The sequence below is a fragment of the Larus michahellis genome, chromosome 3, assembly GCF_964199755.1.
Source record: "Larus michahellis chromosome 3, bLarMic1.1, whole genome shotgun sequence".
Lineage (NCBI taxonomy): Eukaryota > Metazoa > Chordata > Aves > Charadriiformes > Laridae > Larus > Larus michahellis.
This window is the reverse complement of record NC_133898.1, coordinates 73,779,408-73,798,170: the sequence shown is the minus strand read 5'-3', so window position 1 is coordinate 73,798,170 and position 18,763 is coordinate 73,779,408. Positions and strand designations below refer to the sequence as shown.

Genomic DNA, 18,763 nt, shown 5'->3' with positions numbered 1-18,763 from the left:
AAGCTGGTAGCAAAGTGTGGAAGTTATGTTGGTACGAGCAAAACCTAGAGTAAATCTGCATTGCTCTCTGAACTGCGTATCGTCACCCCAGCTTACAGTGAACAGTAGGATACGGACCTATGCACTGGAAAAAACTTCATCTTTACCTAAATTGCTAAATATAGGTAAATATTTGAACGTACCACAGGAGGTACTACTCAAAATCCTCAGGTACGTGAGTAAGCCAAATCCTTGTTCACTTCTGGCATCTCCTTCACAGTGCTGATTACACCGGGTACTCCTGTCTGCTCAGGAGGGTGCCTGCTGCCACCAGCGCCCTGGGGGTCCCCGGTTCCCCTGGGGAGAAGCCCCAGGCCCTTCCCCTGTTGGGGGACAGCCCTGGCCTGAGGGACAGGGGAGGTGGCGAAGAACAACTGTGCAGCCGAGGAAGCCAGGTGCTGGCCTGGGCCAGCTCCCGAGCTGAGGGGCCAGCCCAGGCTGTGCGTGAGGGCTACCAACATGAGATTTGTCCTTGGGACACCACAGGCTTCTCTGGGTAGGTCAGCTCTCCTACCTTTGCTCCTTTTGACCCTTCAGCTAGAAGCTTTACTTTTATACTTGCATCCAAGCCCAACATTTAAGACTAGATTTTCATGTTTGAGCGACACAGGATTAATTTCTCTTTCAGTACTTCTGCTTTTCAGTGAAGTCTCTTCTGATGCTTGGGAAAACTGCACTTTGGGAAGACACTAGTGTCTGAAATTTGTGAAAATATTTACTTTATCGCCAGGTAGGCTATGTGGGTTTCCAGGTGCCTGAGTGTTTTCGAGCCTTGCCAGACATGGGGATGAGGAGGAGCGAGACCCGGGCACTTGACCCAAGCTGCCAACAGGATTATTTCACACCATGAACGTCACATTCAATATAAATTAGAAAGTTTGCTGAGGAGTCTCTCTCTCTTCCTTGATGGAGGCCATCCTGAGATCTCCTTGTCCCAGTGACAGACCCTTGAGGCCTCCCCTTCCTCCCGAAGCCAGATATTTGCCGTCCACGGCTGGCAGAGCACAGCTCCCTACCAGTGTAACTGGCCGAGCATAATCCTTGTGTATTTTATATCGGTATCGGGACCAATACCGGTTCTTTGGTGCTATTATTGTTAATTATGAAAGAATAATTGTCTAAACGACAATAAATTGTCGGACACCACTCTTCTCCGCGATCACATCCCCCGTGGCCGCCCGCCCCCCCCACGCCGTCCCGGCCCGCTCGCCTCAGCGGCGGTCCCGCCGCTGAGGCGAGCGGGCCGGGACGGCGTGGGGGGGGCGGGCGGCCCCAGGTGAGCGGCGCCGGCTCTGCCCGCCCCCGGCCGCAAGATGGCGCCGCCTGCCCCGCCCGGCCCGGCCCCCGCGGCGCGGAGGAAGGCAACGGCAGCCCCGGAGCCGGCTGTCAGCCCTGTCAGAGCCGCGGCGGACGGCAGAGCTACCCCCGGCGCCATGGAGCCGCAGGCACAGGGTGAGTCTCGCCGGGATAGAGCCGCTCTCCCCCGGGGAAGGGCCGCTCGGGGAGGGAGGGGGTGGAGGTGCCCCGCGGCGGGGAGAGGCTGAGGGGAAGCCGCGGCCCCGGGCACCGGCGGGAGGAGCAAGGGTTGAGGTAGCCGTGGCGACCCTGCGCTCAGCGACATGGCCCGGCCCGGCCAGTGGAGCCTCCTCCATCCCGCCCGGGGCTCCCTTCGGCTTTCCTTATTTTACTCTATGGTTGGGGGGAGCGGGGGGGTGACGCGCCTGTTCTCCTCCTGCTGGTTCTGGGGGGTTTTCCCCGGCCAAGCAGCCCGGTTACAACTTGGCGTGAAGTTAATCTCGGTCAGGGAGTGGGGTTCTCGTTGCTTGTTTAAAGTAGTTTTGGGTGAAGTGTCCTGCCCGGCCGCCGCCGGGGATCCTTTCCCCGCCGGGCTCCATCCTCTGCCCCTCGTGGGGGGCGGACGGGGAGGACGGGGCCAGCCCGTCCCCAGACCCCAGCCCTCCGCCTCCTCCGGGGAAGCTGCGGCGTGACAGAGAGGCACCTCCAGGAGCTGTGACCACCCTCCCCCGGCTGGGCTCCCCGCAGAGCCTAGACGAGCATAAAATGGGATGTGCTAAAGCACTCCTAGTCTTGCAAACCCGGCTTTCTTAATTTGAAGCGAACACTTTTCTTTTTCTGTTGCAACAGATATGCTTAAGTTAGCTATTCCTCTCTCTCTGGGTAAAGTTATTGGCCTGCAAACAACAGAAGAAACTTTTAATGCAAGGTTTAGATGGTGTTTGGGTCAACCTAAGGTATTTAGGATCCACAGATCTTGCTCAGCTTTATGGTCTTGCTTCTGTTTTCTGAAGAACCTTAAGACTTTGCCACACATGTCCGTAAGTCAACAGTACTAAGCAGGTGGTACAAATATTTCTGCAAAAGCAGAATGTTTAGAAACCATTTTATGTCATCCATAAAATAGGGCGATGAAGTAAGGGGGGAGACATACACTCATGGAAAGTGACAAAATAGCCTTCTGGAATAGTTAAAAACTATCTTAAACCAATACACGTAAAAGAGGCAAATGTTGGTTGCAAATATGGTTGTACATAAAGGAATACAGTGCGAAGTTTGAGTTCATGATGCTTGTGAAGGAGAAACACCATGCTTTTGCCGGAAAGGCTATGTGCTGTCCTAATGGATACAGGGCTGAAGCTGATTGGCAAAATAAATAGATGGGTGGCTCGGTTCCTGAGGCTTTTAAAAGTCAAGGTTAAGATTATAGCTAAGACTGTTATTTAAACTAATTTTCTGAATACATCTGTACAGATACTACAGTGAGAACCCCTGTTCTTTAAACAGGAACTTCATACGGTAGAGGATTTGATCTTTTCTTCATTTTTAGAATTGATAGAAAACAGTATCTCATTCTAATTAGCCAGATAGTGATATATACGCATGTGAATTTTTTTTACCTTCCTTGAGTAGTAAGATGAATAAATATGTTCTCAGTACACGTTAAAAATTCTAACCAATAAATGTGTTTTGCTAGTGTATGTTTTGGTCAGCAACTCTGTTACTGTCACAGGCCTTTAATAAATTATTCTTCTGGATGAATATCTATTGGATGGTAAGAGAATATAAAAGCATTTTGTACTGCTTAATTTTATCTAATTAGGGATTCTTGGCCCTTCATTTTTTTTCATGCAATTCAAGGAGCTCGGGAGCTTTTTTTTTTTTTTTTTTGGTAATCTTAAACTCAGTTGACAGACACATATGGGACTTTTCAAGGCTATACTCAATTCTTAAGTCACTTCTTTCTTCTGTTTCTCACCTGTGTGCTTTATTTCTACAGTTTCTCAGAACAATCTCCTACTACTTAAAAAAAATATCTTTGTTACATTAGCAATACAAGCTAAGATTTTTTTGTGGTAGGTATTTGCATGCCAACAAACCTTTGTTCCAAAATGTCCCTCTTTCCTTCTAGACTTCATTCAGTGCATGCTACTGCAGTTATGGAGACTTGCTGACAAAAAGAATGTAACCTGTATGTGTCTAATGCAGTTGAATTCCATTAAGTACATCTAAGCACTGACCAGAAATCACAGTTTTTCAATCCCACTATGCAATTTGCAGAGCATAGTTGTAGGAGGTTACTAACAAAACAGTAGCAATTTGCTTGGAAAAAACCTCCACTTCAAGTACCTGCTTAAGCAGCAGGAGAAATGTGTATACATTTTAATGAGTTTATGAATTGCTTCTAAGGAACCTTTAGATGCCCACAGAGAAATGAATCCTGAATGGTTTGTTCCAGTGTGCTCTGCTGGGAGACTGCATTCCAATTGAAAAGACAAAGTAAAAGCTATAAATTTGAAAGCACTGTCGAGTTTCTCATATTTAGCACTTTAAAGATTTTCTTCAAAAGGACTTTTCTGCATAATTGTGTGGTTTGTGCCATTTTATATTGTCCTGAAGGGAGGCTATGCCTGAGTAGATCAATTTCGTGTTGAAGAAATGAAGGATTTCACATGCAAGGATGAAATGTAGATTTCTTCAGAGCAGGAAAATAATTTTTGTCAGCATTTTTACATAGCAGCAAGAATCAACCTCATAAATCTTAATGCAACTGTTGACAAAAAAAGAGTATTGTTAGTGTAACTGTATCAAGGTACTGCATAGAGGTCACTGCTAACATCAGGAGTTTCTGTGTGGTTCAAGGCACAAAATAGCATCTGTTCATGCCCCAAAGACTGTGAAAGTTACGTGCTCTGATGTTGATCTTAAAGCAATACAGAGATTTCATGGACTGAAACAGAATTACTATTATACTTAAATATATTGAATATGTCTTGCAGCATTCATTCTAACTAGATGAGACAGTCTACCAGACAGAGAGTAACAGTAATTAACGTTAAAATTATTTTCTAAAGAAATAACCCTATGTTCCATGTAAGCAAATTCATATGTGTAATAAAAATCACAAATTGTGCTTTACAGAAATTGTACTTTTAAGCCTCTTGGGTTGCTTTTATCTTTGATAACTTTTTCCTCCTAATGGTCCCAGAGCTAGCTGATCCTGGGAACACACCAGCTATACTTATACTAGGTGCTAAACGTTCCATAAGGGCATATTTGTTTTCTTTCCTGTGGCTGCCAGTTATTTTGAAGTGAAAAGTTTGGAAGTCTGAAGAGCACTGTTTCTCTCTGAAAGACAGGAAAATCAGAACTGTGTATTTCCCTCTCATGGTACTCATTCTGCTTCATTGTCAATCTACTACAATCAATCTTCAATCAATCCTTCTACTCAATCATTCAGATTAACTGACTATCCTGCATAGCCCTGCTTTCTAGTTTTAACTGAACATCTTCTAATAATGTCAGTGCCATGGCTGTCTTCATCTGTCTGTCATCTGAGAATCCCATGTGACTTTTAACACTGGAGCTTTGGTCTTTATACATGTCTCTCCTTTAGCAATACTTCTTCCTTTTTTCTTGTATCCAGCTATAATTGTACCTCCTTCTTTCTCTATCCTGTCCGGTCTTGATTGTTTCACTGATAAAGTTTGATGCTTTCTCTTCTTTGCCCCTTTACCTACCTAGGTAGGTAGCTCAGCCAGCTTCTTGCACTTCCAGCCTCCGAAAGAGTTTTTGAGACATCTCCCTATTCTAGCATTTCTTCTTACATCTGTTTCTGACAGATGTTCTGTATCCTCTGCTAGTTGAGCATTGTAGCCATAATAGCTTGCTGTGGTTATGCATACGCCTGTGAAGTATTGTGGTGAGAGCTGTATTTAGTTCAGATGTTAGACTCCTCCTGGAGGCCTATGTCTTGTAGGTCTGCAGCGATGCACTGCTTTCCTCTGCTGCGTGCAGCTGACGTGCTCCATCTGTGATCCTCAGGCCAGTTGCGTTTGACATGTGAGGTTACAGAGCCGAGGAGCAGCACCTGGGCATGTGCCATTTGGCTGGAGCTTATGATCAGAAGAAAATCAGTAGAAGTTGCAGCATTAGCCCAGTGGCCCTCTCCCTGCCACAGTGGCACCTGTCATCTCGTAGTCAGATGATCTGAGGTGTCCCATGGTGGCAGACAGTGCTGAGGAGTTTTATGTTACCTGTGATGTGGGGTACAAGACTCATCAAAACAGGGCATTGGCAGCTTGGTCAGCATTCTCTTTCCCTTTCTCCTCACTAGGTACTCATGTGGTTACTAATACAGATATGAATCTGGATAGTCAGTCTCACAGTGGGGATAAGGCACACACGGAGATGTTACTTCACTGCAGCAGTGCTGTGGCCGTCACTCCAAAGCACAGTCTTACTAGAGAGGGCAGCATCTTCCCTAGCCTCATGTTGGGGTTGGTGGCTTTACCAAGGAGCGCTGACTGTTTTGTTTTGTGTTCACCTTTTCCTTAAGGGCAGAGTAAAACTAGTGACTTGGGGCTGATTGTTCTATGAGAATAAAATCCCTCTGCTTGGGTAAGTCCGTCAGCACACAGGTTGGCCAGCATTGTTATACGTGAGAAGATGGGAAGGATAAGGCAAGGGGAACCTTAGTTTTCTTGCCCAGCAGCAGCTACTAGTTGCTTCCATTGTGAGAAGTGCATTTATGTTCCCCACCTGTCTTTGCAAGGAAAGTGCCTGGCTACGCATGTTTCTGAGGCTTCAAGATTCACTCTTGTTAACCAGGGGTTTGTGCTGTCTCCTTACTGCCCTCTGGGGCTCACCCTTGCCCCGGTAGGGAAAGTGGGAGAGAGCACTTCCCAAACGGTCAGGTGGATATCGGGGTAGTTGAACCAGCCTGCGATAACCTGCATATTTGACTGCATGATGGAAGTCTCAGCTGCCTTGTTAATAAGATCACATGAAGATGAGGTCAAGTGAAAATGGTAGGGTTGTAATTTATAATAGGATAGGATAGGATATAATAGGATATAATAGGTTATAATAGGATTCTTAAAAATTTAACAAGAGTGCCCAGAGCTTGAGATAATTGCTCTTTCATCCTTTTTGTACTAAAAGGAGGAAAAATACATGCATGGAATGAGTTATCGGTATATCACATTTTAAGCAAATAAATGTCTGAAATCAAATGCAGTGCTTCTGTTTTACCCTTTTGAACCTGTACTGCTTTCAGCTTTCTGACACTTGCCACAGGATGAAATTCAGTTTGCTGAGGCTGAGAAAATTTCATGCTGCACAAGAGAACTGAGAATAGAAGACAGTGGGATTTGGGAAAGAGATAAGAGATACCTTCTCTAAAATCTAGGTCCAGTCTTATAAAGCATTGTAACTTTGCCAGGTTTACAACCATGAAGATACAAAATGCAGAATGCACAAACTCAAACACATCAAACCCTAAAACAGGTTTTTAAATTCTTGCTCTCCTTTTTTTTTTTCTCCTGTTATCTTCTTATTTGCACAGGACTGCTGGTGTGAGTCCTACTGTGAGGCAGCACAAGCGTATTCTGAGTTTGCCCTCTGTCAGTGTTCTCAAGTGCGCTAGTGGAAAGATGATTCTGCTGGTGCTGTTCTGATGTGCCTCGCTGACTTGTGCAGTATAGTACAGAAATGCGTGGAACTTTTGAGGTGCTCTGCTTAGGCCATGTGCTGTTTGAAGGTCAAGGATGTGGCACAAGCTTGGCAGAAGATTGCAGAGGGATTGAAGTATATTCTGTGTGGCTGTATTTAGAAATTTAGATATTGGTTAGTAGCTTGGTTTGGCGTAATCCTGGAGTTTAGGGTAAGAAAGGCTGTAGTCAGCCTTTGTTTCAGAATGTGTTTTAAGGGTAAAATTAGATCTTTCTTACTAATCACAAAATACCTCTTGGGGTAATATATAAATATGAGATCTGGGCAGGCTAGTTTTGTCTGATTTTATTTGTATTTCATAGAAATGCACAGCGGCAATACCAAATTTTAGAAATGTAGTGTGTGGTAGTCATATCGCTGCTCTCTAAACTGGGCTTTTTTGCTGCTTCAGTCTCTAAACCTGTCATGTACGAGAAATTGTGAGAGGGAACTTACGAATCTGGATTCTAATATCAGATGTCACACTGACCTTCTCCAAAACCTTGGACATATTAGCTGATTTGTTTGATTCACTAGGTCAGAGGTAATGCTGGTTAGCTATCTTTGAGATCCATGGATCAAAATCATGTAATAGCTAACTAGACTATCATCATTACACTTCTGCATCCATGGCATGGTTGAATGTTGCAGGTGGATAACTGTGAAAGGCACAGTCACAAGTGTTTGCACTGCACTTTAACACTAAATCTCCTTTTCTTTCTTTTGTCCTGTCTCTCATTCACTCTCTCTTCCACTTTGTAAAAATAGGTGGGATGTCAGCAGTGAGGATCTTTCTGCAAATGTTCTTATCTGAAAGTGTAAACAAATTCAGGAATGTGACATATGTGAAGTGATAGTGCCTCAAGTACCATCTTATCTTGATGATAAAGGTCTTACACTGAGTCTCTCATTTTCCCTCTCCTGCTTGGCACATTGTACCTTTTCTGTGCTTGTAGGATTTAAGCTCTCTGGATACTAAAAAGGGCTTCTAAAAGGCTGTTCTTGTTAATTATTTCTGTGCAGGGTTTCTTGAATTTTTTGATTCTTTTTCACTTATTCCAGTAAGAAGGTATTGTATTTATATTAATGGCATGGTAATGTGAAGGATCCGTTACTGGATCGCCAAGCAGACAAGAGAGTTCCCACTGCAAACAGTCACATAAAACATTAGGAGTTTTGGTATTTTCTCCACACTCTCTGTCATTGAGTTTTCTTATGTAAGGCTGATTGCTGAGAGACATCTCATCTTTGCAGCTGAAAGCCAGGGCTTTTACAACAACCAAATAAGAATAATACAGCAGTAAAATTTATAAAGGGAGGCTTATAGAAATACGGAAAAGTCATGGTTATGTGTGTGTATCCTGTGGCCAGATAAAACAGCTTCTCTCATTTAGTCTGTTGTCCAACTAATGGACTTTCAGATGCTTAGGAACTATGTAGTCAGGGATCCAGTTCTTGGGCAATTTTTACATCTTTGTTTCTAGTCACTGAAGGAGAATCCAGGGAGTTCGGAGAAGCAGGTAGTGCGTGTAAGATCAGAAGGAGGTCTAACATCCTGTGTCACTTCCAGAAAAAGGAAGGTAACACTATGCCTTGAGCAGTCGGTTCCTTCTGAAGCAAGGAGGGGTGTTAGGAAAAATGCTTGCTTCTGGGTTTTTTTGTTGGTCTTCTGGGGTTTGTTTTTTGTAAAGCTGTCCTGCTATCACTACTAATTTACCTTAGCATGCTGTTAGCCTCGCTGTCCACCAAGAACCTAGTCAGTAAAGTGTTTTGAAGTAATGAAAGTACTTCAAATGTGTAATGGAAAGCAGTCACTTCTCAGCTTTGCTTTTCTAAAGGCAAAATTAGACTTTTAATGTTTTTGTAGGATAATAGAATTTAAAGTACTTTTAGCAACAACAGATCCTCATAGTGCAAACTCAAGATTCAGCGTTTAGTATAACAGAGGAACTAGGGCTCTAGTGGTGCTTTTGGCAAGAAGAGACATAAAATTACACTCTGAAAACATTTTTGATATTCATGCAAGCATCAAGTGTCTATAGATATGGTGTTGGTTTTCCCAGTAAAAAGTGTTTGCACAAAATGTTTTTGTAGCAGGCAGTGCAGTTTATTTTCATGTGCTTGCTTGCTGGAAGGGCTACTTTTGTTTGCTGGGTCAGTAAAGTTGTTATTTGCTTTCCAGGCCCCAAGGGACCAGATCTTGCCTAAACTATTTCTTCTTTTGAGAACCATTCTTTCTGGTTTGTTTTTTTTTCTTTCCATTTGTACAATTCAATTTCTGCCTGGGTTCTGCTCTAGCTTGTGAAACACCATTCCTCTTTAGCCATCCAAATACTTGAGTTGTCCCTCTTTAGCACCTGTGCCACACTTTAAGCTGTATTTAATAATTGCCTAATAAATAAAGTTATTAACTTATAAATTGTAAGTGAAGTATGGAAAGGATGATTAAAAACTATGTATGGTGTGGACTTAAAAGGCTGCATGATTTATATTCTGTAAATATTTATAAATGCTGGCTGAAAGGAGCCCATGCTTTTCATGTTTGCTTCTTTGGTAAAGAGTTAGGTTTTTCTGTGTTCGTCTGTTTGTTCAGGTAGTTCTCTTTTCACCAGTTTCCTCACCAGGAAATTGTCTTGCCACCTGGGTGGAACTAAGGTGGTACAGGTTTGTGGTTACTAAAAGGTTGCTTATAATCAGTTTAAAAGTTTAAAGTACTTTTGCATAATTCCCTTGCAATAATTGTTTTCATTGTGCTTTAGGTGGATTTAGTAATAAATTGTCATGCTGATGTTGGCTCAGGCATTTTAGGTGCTTGTCTAATTCCTCTTTCTATGCTTTACACTTTAATTAAAATGTTCTTAACTCCACTGAATAGATCTCAGATGGGTCACTCCAGGAGATGCTGACAGATTTGGAGAATGATTTGGAGCAAGTGTGTTTAGTTAGAGTATATTCTGAGGCTTCAAATGCTTTATGTTCTTTCTCTGCTGGGTTGGTGCATGCTAAATTTTTATTAAAAAGTGATCAGAGGTAGTTGTATTTAAACACAACCAGATTTTCCTTAGAGACAAGTAAAATGTATGTACATTACAGAGTTAGAGGGGCAATTATGCCAGGAACAGAAGATTATCTTCTGTTCAAAGTATTTTAATAGGCAGATGGCAGCTATTAACTTATTATTGTGGGAGGAAGGAATCAAAGTCATAATCAGGGAGAATGATGTTTGCCATGTAACTAAACTATATAACCAGTGCTGTACACTGTTATGTGTATATGAGAATACTGAAGAACCAGTGAAGCCATGTGGTCTTCCAAGGGTAAATCCTTCAGTCATGTTATGGGTCAGGTGGTGCAGAAGCTTTGATAGCAAAGAAAAGATGATGGTGAAGAAGGAACAATTATTTGAACAGCCTGACTGATTTAAAAAAAAAAAAAGGCTGCTGAATAATGTCATTCATATAAACTGAATCACAGTGCGGTTTTGAAGATTTAAATAGGGTCTTTGCACAGTTAAATAACAGATATTTCCGAGAAACTGGAAGTCAAATACTACAGGTAGAGGAAAAAATATGTCTCCCCTTGTGGTTTTAAATTGCTTCAAAAAATAGAGAAGCATAGATAATAGGCAATATAGATGAAGTCTGCATTGATCACAAGGAATAAAGAAGAGTATGTAATGGTAATAGTTTGTACCCATTCGAGAGAAGTTCAAAGATGGGAACTAGATTTAGACATAGAATTAGAAGGCTGATTGGTTGTGTCCAGCTCTGCACAGAAATACGGTGCGTCAACATGTCCTGAAAGGGGAGCAGCAATATTCTGGTCACAGTTACCAGTGCTGCATGTGGGAATCAAGGACAGGGGAAGGGTAAGAGAATAAGATTTTGACAATTGAGTTGAATAGGGATGAAGATGTGAATGGAAATTATTAGCAGAGATGCAAGCATTGGAATACTAGTTTATTTCAGAAAGTTGTGCTATGTCCATCCTGCAACAACATCCTCAGAAAAGTCTTCTTATGTAAGGTAGTAGAAGAGCGAAAAGAAGGCAAAGACCATCTTGACCTCTCTTTCGAGACCTTCTTAAGGTACCAGCTTTACAACAGGCATGATAACAGACTGGGTGATCTGTATGGATTAAAGTAGAGGTTTGAGTGATGTTCTTGCCACTGAGTGTGATCTAGCGCAACCTCAAGGGTGTAGCAATTCGTGCCACGCACTTAGCTAAACCCCTTCCTTTTCTTACCTTTTGGCCTGCCATTACCTGTGTCTGGAGCAGCTGTCAGAGAAGCTTGACCCACTATGGTTCAGGGCTTGTCTTCCCTGTTGATCTTCAAGGAGGAAAAAACCATGCTGTCTCTGTGACAGCTGCCATTTTGGCTGGTACTTGAGGGTAAATCAGGGACCTCAAAGGCTGAGACAGTACAGTGTGGCTGGAAGTGCCAGTCTTTGTCTCCTAGTCTGATAATTAGCCAACCCTCCTGTGATACAGTCATTTGTGTAACTCGGGCTGACTGCAGAGACTTGCCTCCTGTCTTCAACCTCTACCCAACAGAAGGAAAGGCCAAGAAACCTGTTTCTATGGGAACTTCACAGATACCCAGGGCCCTAAACCCCAGATGTCTCCACCCACAGCCTCACTAAGCAAACACATTTCTTTGTAATGGCATGCTACAAAACACTGAGTGGGCAAAGCCACAAAATTAATGATGCCAGAAACTCTGAAGGCCAGAATGTGGAGTTTAAGATTAAGAGCAGAATAATAAATACCTCATTTCACAGTTCAGGGTGTTGGCAAAAAAAAAAACTGGAGGAAAAACAGATGAAACTTTGAGTAGAACAGGCCCAGCTAGATGGTGCTATTCTGATTGAGGAGTATTTTGTGCGGCCTGTGTCTAAAGAATTGAATGTCACGCTAACTCCAAATTCCAGGTTTATCAGAGCAACCCGCTGCAGCAATGGCTGCCTACCTGCAAGGCAGGGCATTTGCAGGAAACGAAGAGGCACAAATTAGAGCAGCTTTTCAATATACTTGGAATATGTGTTTTAACAAATAAAAATGTGGTTTATCTTAAACAAAGGGCCTGTGGAAGGGAATACATGGCCTTTGTCTCTGGTAAAATGGATTGTTTTCAAATAACATTCATACAAATCAGCTTTATTTTTGTTGGTTTTAAATGGGAATGCAATTGTGTTGCAGGTAGATGCATCCAAGAGTAGGCGAAGTTTGTTTAGGGAAGCCTGGAGGAGGTCTACGCTGTCAGATAACCTGCTTTAGGAAGGCAAGTGCCCTGGCGCAAAGTAGCTAGTCTTAATTACGAAGGGGTAAAAGGGTATTGCAGCCTGAAGCAGGTGGTGCTTACACACTGGGGGGGGAGGATGCAAGACATGCCTCCTCTGAGGACCGTGTTGATTCCCTGCCTTTTCTTGGTGGTGGTGAGCTCTTATGTAGCCTAACATAAACATTTAAGAAAAACTCAGGACAGGAACTGTGCCTTTATCTCAATTTAGTGAGTGATTTATTGTTGTTAATTTATAATTATGATGCTGCCTACAAAGCTTAGTCACAGCTCATGGACCTTTTGCATCAAGCAGTATGCAAAAAGACAGTCCTGGTCCTTAAAAACGAGATATTTACTCTCCTGATGTGAGAGATTGAGCAGATGTAGGGAAGGATAATTTGTCCCTTCTCTCTCAGCATTCCTAAATGTGTATTTTAGTATATGTAACAAAGCTGAGGCATTTAATCTGTATTAAAGCAATGGGAATAATGAATTTGAGCCTGAAGAGAATAAGAAATCTGTTGTGTGACCAGTTATAATTGTTTCCAATGTATTTTCCCTAGTAAGTTTACAGGATGAGAAGTGACACATCTGTCTTACATGTTGAAATAGCTGGATGGGGGTGTGGGGAAAGCAAAGCAACCTGCTGGCTGGAACAAGATTTTCCTCATTTTTAAATTAGACTTACAAAGATCTTGTTAGTTATGTGTTTTGTGATCTAAATGGTACAAATTATAGCTACTTGAAGAATTTATTTTTTAATTAAAAAATATAACATTATCACTTGCAGCACAGATACTTTGTTGGAATTTAATTGAGGAGGCTTGTGAGTTTAACTATACTGCAGTTAGATTGCTATCTAGTGATATTCTTTTGCACCTGGCTTTAGAAAAGTACAATAAACCAAACCTTTCTTAGGAGAGAAAGGTTATTAAATCCTGCCATTAAGATTCTGTGATCTTGATTCAGTGAAGCAGATGTGTGAGCTTAATTATACAATTGGTGGAATCGCAGTCACTTCTACCAGCTGAGGATGGGACCCAAGGTGCCTGTCTATTCTGAGATTAGAAAAATGTACCTTTATGTATTTTTAGTGTGAAAGGGTGGGTTTAAGAAATTTAACTGACAACTTCCACCTCTGACTGCCAGCATTTCCATGTCATCGCTCTTATCTTCCCCTACATTGCTTTTCTCTAGTCTGATTATATATGCTTTATTCCTTCCTTTGTTTTATGCAGTCTGTTACAGTTTCTAGAGTACCTTATTTGTAGAGAACAAGTCTCTTTTGTGACTCAGTGCCATCTACTTTCTCATTCCCTATTATTCCATCGTGACTTCATCTTTTTTCTTTTTTTTTCCTCCTCTGCCTAAAGAAAGAAAAAGAGATGATAACCCTTCCACTTGTGGCATCTTTTTCTTACCCTTGACCTCACAGAAAGTTGTGCAGAATGATCAATAGAAAGCACAGTAAGTGGTACAATACTGTCATTACTTTCAGTATTGACATAATAGAAAGAGGCATCTGCTGTCTTTAAATTGTTACAAAGCAATTGTTGTGAAATGTATTTCCATAGCTACAGCTTAGAAAGCAATGTCGCCCTTGTCTTCCCCAGGCAGGCAGGATTATTATTTTCTACAAAGAGAGCTAGCTATTGGATACAATTCATAAGATCATGCCTACCAAGCATTTTTGGATCTTTCAAATAATTATTTTGTTTGGAAGATCAGTTCTTAGGTTGAAGCTTGGTACCTACTTTTAGTTAGTGTTATATATATTTTTTACTATGATTGCTATTCTTACTTTTATCCACTGCATTTCTATCTTTGGGATGATTATCAAACTTACCAATGTGTATGGCTTCTTGGTGCAGTGGCCAAGCTGTGGAGTCTGTTTTCTGCCAGCTATTCGTGTGTAGATTGTAACTCTTTACTGGCATAGATTGGCAGCTGTGTTAATGGCTTCTGGAGGAAAAAAATAACAGCGAGATCCTCAATGTATGATTAATTTCTTTTTATTTTACTAAAACAGAGAAAAGAATTAGCACACTACGACTGGCTGTTTATCCAGGAGCTTTGAATAAAAGTGTTCCTTTGTTTGGAAACCTGCCAATCTATCTCATAGCGATGCATAGATTTGTTATTAATGTCAGGTTTTGCAAAGGTTAAGAGATGGAATGGAAAGCTATAGCAAGGTCTGTAATGAGCTGCTCCAGGGATGACTGGGGACACTTAATCTGGGATGGTAGACTCTGTCCTACAGCTCTTGAACACCCGAAGGCTGTACATCCTTCCTCTTCTTGACACCACCCCCAACCCAAAGCCCGGTAGAGAGAGGAAATGAAGACACTTGCCCATCCATATCTCTCTTCCAAGGAGCATACTCAGAGGAAAAGAAAGATTCATCCCCCACAGTCACAGGAATTAGAATCTACAATTTTGTTTAACGTTTACACTTTTGATCTGCATGACCTGTGTGTCTTGAGTTCTTCACTCTCTGAACCAAGATGAACCCAGCCTCTAGTTTTATTTTCCAGTCATAGCTTCAAAATCAACCTTCCTTCTGTCCTGTAGGAGAAAGGTGGGCTGTGTGGTAATGTCTAGGCTCATGAAGTTCAGACTTGTCCACACTTAGAACCAAACTCAGAAGGGAAGATCTTCCTTCAAGTAGCCTGTTTTCTAGGTGAATCCTCCCATAGTAACTACCAAGTGGAAAAAATCATACTGGAAATCCTCACAATTTTTAATAGTTTTTCTGATCAATATAGTTATTTACTGTATGTGCTTCTAGTCCCTTTTCCCCCCCTTAATCTCTGTATCTGGCATTAAGACTACATTATAAAGAAGATCAAAGACACTAATGCAATGTCTGGACAGTTCCTTTGTTCTACTTACCATTTCATCCCTTTGAAGACTTAATTGCAATTTAAATTTGTAAACAAGTGTTTTCCAATTTTAAATAAGAAACGGTTCTGCTCTGCTGTTAGCTGCAGTATAACAACATGGCAAACGAAGCTGTAACGTGTAATTTTGTTTACTAGAAGGGTTATACAATTAGAAGATGTTTTCTCACTATTTGGTACGTATATTAGACAAAAAGGTAGGTATGCTATTTTTAACTGGTTGAGAAACAAACAAAAAAAATAGAGCACTAAAAGGGCTTCAACTCTTAACTGTTTTGTTAGGATAGAGGATCATCTATATGTTTCCCTGAAATGAAAGTCAGAGAATGTACACAAGCAAAAATTTGGTGATCTTGCCTTTAATTTTGCTGTCATTATGCTGTCAATTATAATTCAATGGACATCACTGCCAATAGTGTGGGTTGGGGTTTTTTTTGTTTTCTTTCTTTTTTTAACAAGGTCAGCATACAAAAATTAGCCTGATACGTGGTAGTCTAGAACATGAGCCTGAGATGAATATCAAGAAAACACATAAAAACCCACTGACTAAAACACCTTCATGCAGTTAATCTTTAGATACCCGAATGAGTCTAAAAAATCTGTCTTGGATTTTTATCATTGCATTCTTTGTTTAATTTAAATTTTGTGGAATAGTTACAGATCCTGTAGTTTCTAAGTGGCTTATTTAATTGTCATCCCTCCAGTTCTAGTAGCAAACATATGCACAGGTACAGATTAATGCCAAAACAGTTTCTTGCATTAAATCAGATCTAACAGCAGACTGTAAAACTAGTTATTAGTCTCAGCCACAACTACCATGATTTTTGGGAGAAAACTCAAAAATGCCCATGAAGTGTTTCAGCATACTGTAGCTCCTTGTATGGCGGTTGTATTATCTTGTCGTATGAATCCTTCAGAAGATCACATTAAATGTGTTCCCTCAGCTATCCACCCCCTACTTTTTCTGTATAAATATCCTAATACAAAGGTGTGTTCGCTCAATTGTTTTGAGTTGGATCCTTCTGTATGATTTGCAGTTCCTAATTACTGATAATCCCATACTTTTCATATTTCCTGCATATTTTATCTAATTATATGTGACAGTAAGTACTAAAACTTTCTTTAAAGTAAAAGCCAAACAGCTCTTTGCACTGATTTATACCTACTATATATTTTCCCATAGTTTATCAGGGCTTTTTTTTTTTTCCTTTTGAAGTAATGTGTGTCCAGACAATTGCTAGTTTGCCTGTTTGAGGAGTATAAATGGATTACACAGGAGTATATTCTTAGTATAATTTTTTGTAGGAAAGTAAGGTTGTATGAGACCATAGGGACCTTCAGGTCTTGTCCCCAGCAGTCTTAGGTCACAAGAAGAGGGGCTTTCTGGAAGAGATAACAAGGGAGGTAGGCTGGGTTTTGCATCTGTCTCTGGGCAGAGTCCTGTGATGGCACACCTCAGAGCTAAATCTTGATTGAGCTTCTGGATTGAGTTTAATTGCAATTGGAAGAAGTGGAGAGAAGCGAATAGGCAACAAGGTCTCCTCAGCTGACCATCGAGCATGAAGGGTGGGAAATCCATGAAATAGGTTCTGAGATGGCTTCTGCTCCACTGATGCCTCCTGTGTGATTTTTCTGTGGAAGAGAATCACTGGGCACCAGGCACAGCAACTGAAATTAAATTCAGGAGAGCCAGGATTGGCTTATTCTGGACAAGATGTAGGAGGAGAAGAGAATAGATGTTAGTAAGTAGTGGTGTGGGGGCTTTGTCCTCACATCCTATCTGTTAGTGGCCTGCTTGAATGAAACTTGAAAAACCTCTACTTTAGATGAATACGTGGAGGTCAATGCCTAAAATGTTGCGCTCTTAGTAAGGAACATGAGAGATGCAGGACATCAACAATGCAATGGGTACTTGTGATGGCTGATCATCTACTGGATGAAGCTCCTAATTCATTCTGGGAAGCCTGCAACACCTATGCTACAAAGTGAAGCAGAAACTATTTGCTCACCCAACAAATAAATTGCTGTTCTAAATGGATGGAAAGTTAATTCCTGATTCCACACCTGGATGTTGGTATAATTCTGAAACCATAGCAGCTATGCATCTGAACAATTTTAATAACCACCACAATTCCAGTTTTTCCAGTTTTGACCACAACTAAAAACAAGGTGTGATACTCAGTGTTTCTGGGAGGAGTGGGGAAGGGGAGCAGTGGAATGCAGCTTGAATCTGACTGGAACATCAGATTGATCTTTTCTTCCCCCCCCCCCCCCCCCCCCCCCCGCCATTTTTTTCTTCTGCTGCCAGATATCCAACAAGATTTTATGTTAATCCTGAAAACATCTCAGCTACTTGTACAACTCCCTCCCCAAAATGACCAAACCTTCTATGCATCTTTAGGCAAAAATACTGTCTCTCCCAGACCAATGAGCTGTGCGTTGTCAGGTTACGTAGCTGGGCAGGAGAGGAAAATGCTTGCCCAGGATTTTGAGACTGTATGAGAGCAGTTCGTACAGGTGGGCATATATGACATACCTTAAAGCGGACTGGGGGGTGCTAGGCTGCTCCTTGGAAACCTGACCTTAAAGGGTGGCTACGTCACTGTCAGGGACTTGCAGTACTCCCCTTGGTCTGGAGACTGTATTGTAAATGTGTGAGATGACAGTGTCTAGAGAGAGAAAGCGGTAACTGCAAGAAATGTTCTGCTGTCTTTGCAGTGTAGCACAGTGCAGAGATAACCAAGCTCTGAGCAACTGGTACACATGTGATCCAAAGCAGAGGCCCTACCTCAAGGCTCCACAGCAGTATGTTATGTTACCGGCGTGCCTGAGTTGATAAGCTGTGTAACTTGGCATGGCTAACTAGCAGAGAAAAAGTTTGTACGGATGCATCTGTAGTCTGAGTTTGAGCTGGTGCACGCTGACCTATATTGTGCTCCATTTCAAATATAACAATGTCCTAATTGTAACCCCTCTGCTTATTGTTGCTGCTTTAGCAATGCCATCGACTACGTAGAACTTGACTTTCATTTAGCAGGATTAAGGCATCGTTATGTCTGGGGAGTATCAGATATCTTGCAGTTCTAGAATTACTGTGAGTCTCGGTGCAGTAAGATCAGTTAAATTTAATAATCGGGGTAGGAACCCTAGCAGAGTAGGTTCTTTCCTTTTGCGAGCATACAGGTAAAACTGCTTTAGCTCCCTGCAGGTAAAACTGCTTTGGCTCCTGCACATAAATTACTAGCTGGTAATTTGGCAGTAATGATTCTGACCAGGCATATATTTGTCACTTCATATGGAAAACTAATTTAGCCATTGGGAAATGTTTAACTTCAAAATTTTATACTCTCTATATTTTGTCAGAAGGAGCCTAAACTAAAAGTTAGTAAGTAATAAATATTTTCCCTAATCCTGTAAGTTAGGAGAAAGACTGACTTAAATTCATTTTACAGCTTCTCCATACTGTCAGTAAGCTATTGGGAAAACACAGCCTTGAAATGTCACTTGACCAGATTCACAACTTCCCAACAAGTTT

General features: G+C 41.6%; 1 protein-coding gene across 3 annotated transcripts in view; it reads left to right on the top strand.

The window, feature by feature from the left end:
- The first annotated feature begins 1,382 nt into the window (after positions 1-1,382).
- Positions 1,383-18,763, top strand: part of TPD52L1 (TPD52 like 1) — a 59,582-nt gene continuing 42,201 nt past the window's right edge. For all 3 annotated transcript variants that reach the window (XM_074580837.1, XM_074580836.1, XM_074580835.1), the window contains exon 1: positions 1,383-1,491. In XM_074580837.1, the coding sequence (XP_074436938.1) occupies positions 1,473-1,491 (19 nt within the window). In that variant the 5' untranslated portion in view covers positions 1,383-1,472. The remainder of the gene's footprint in view (positions 1,492-18,763) is intronic.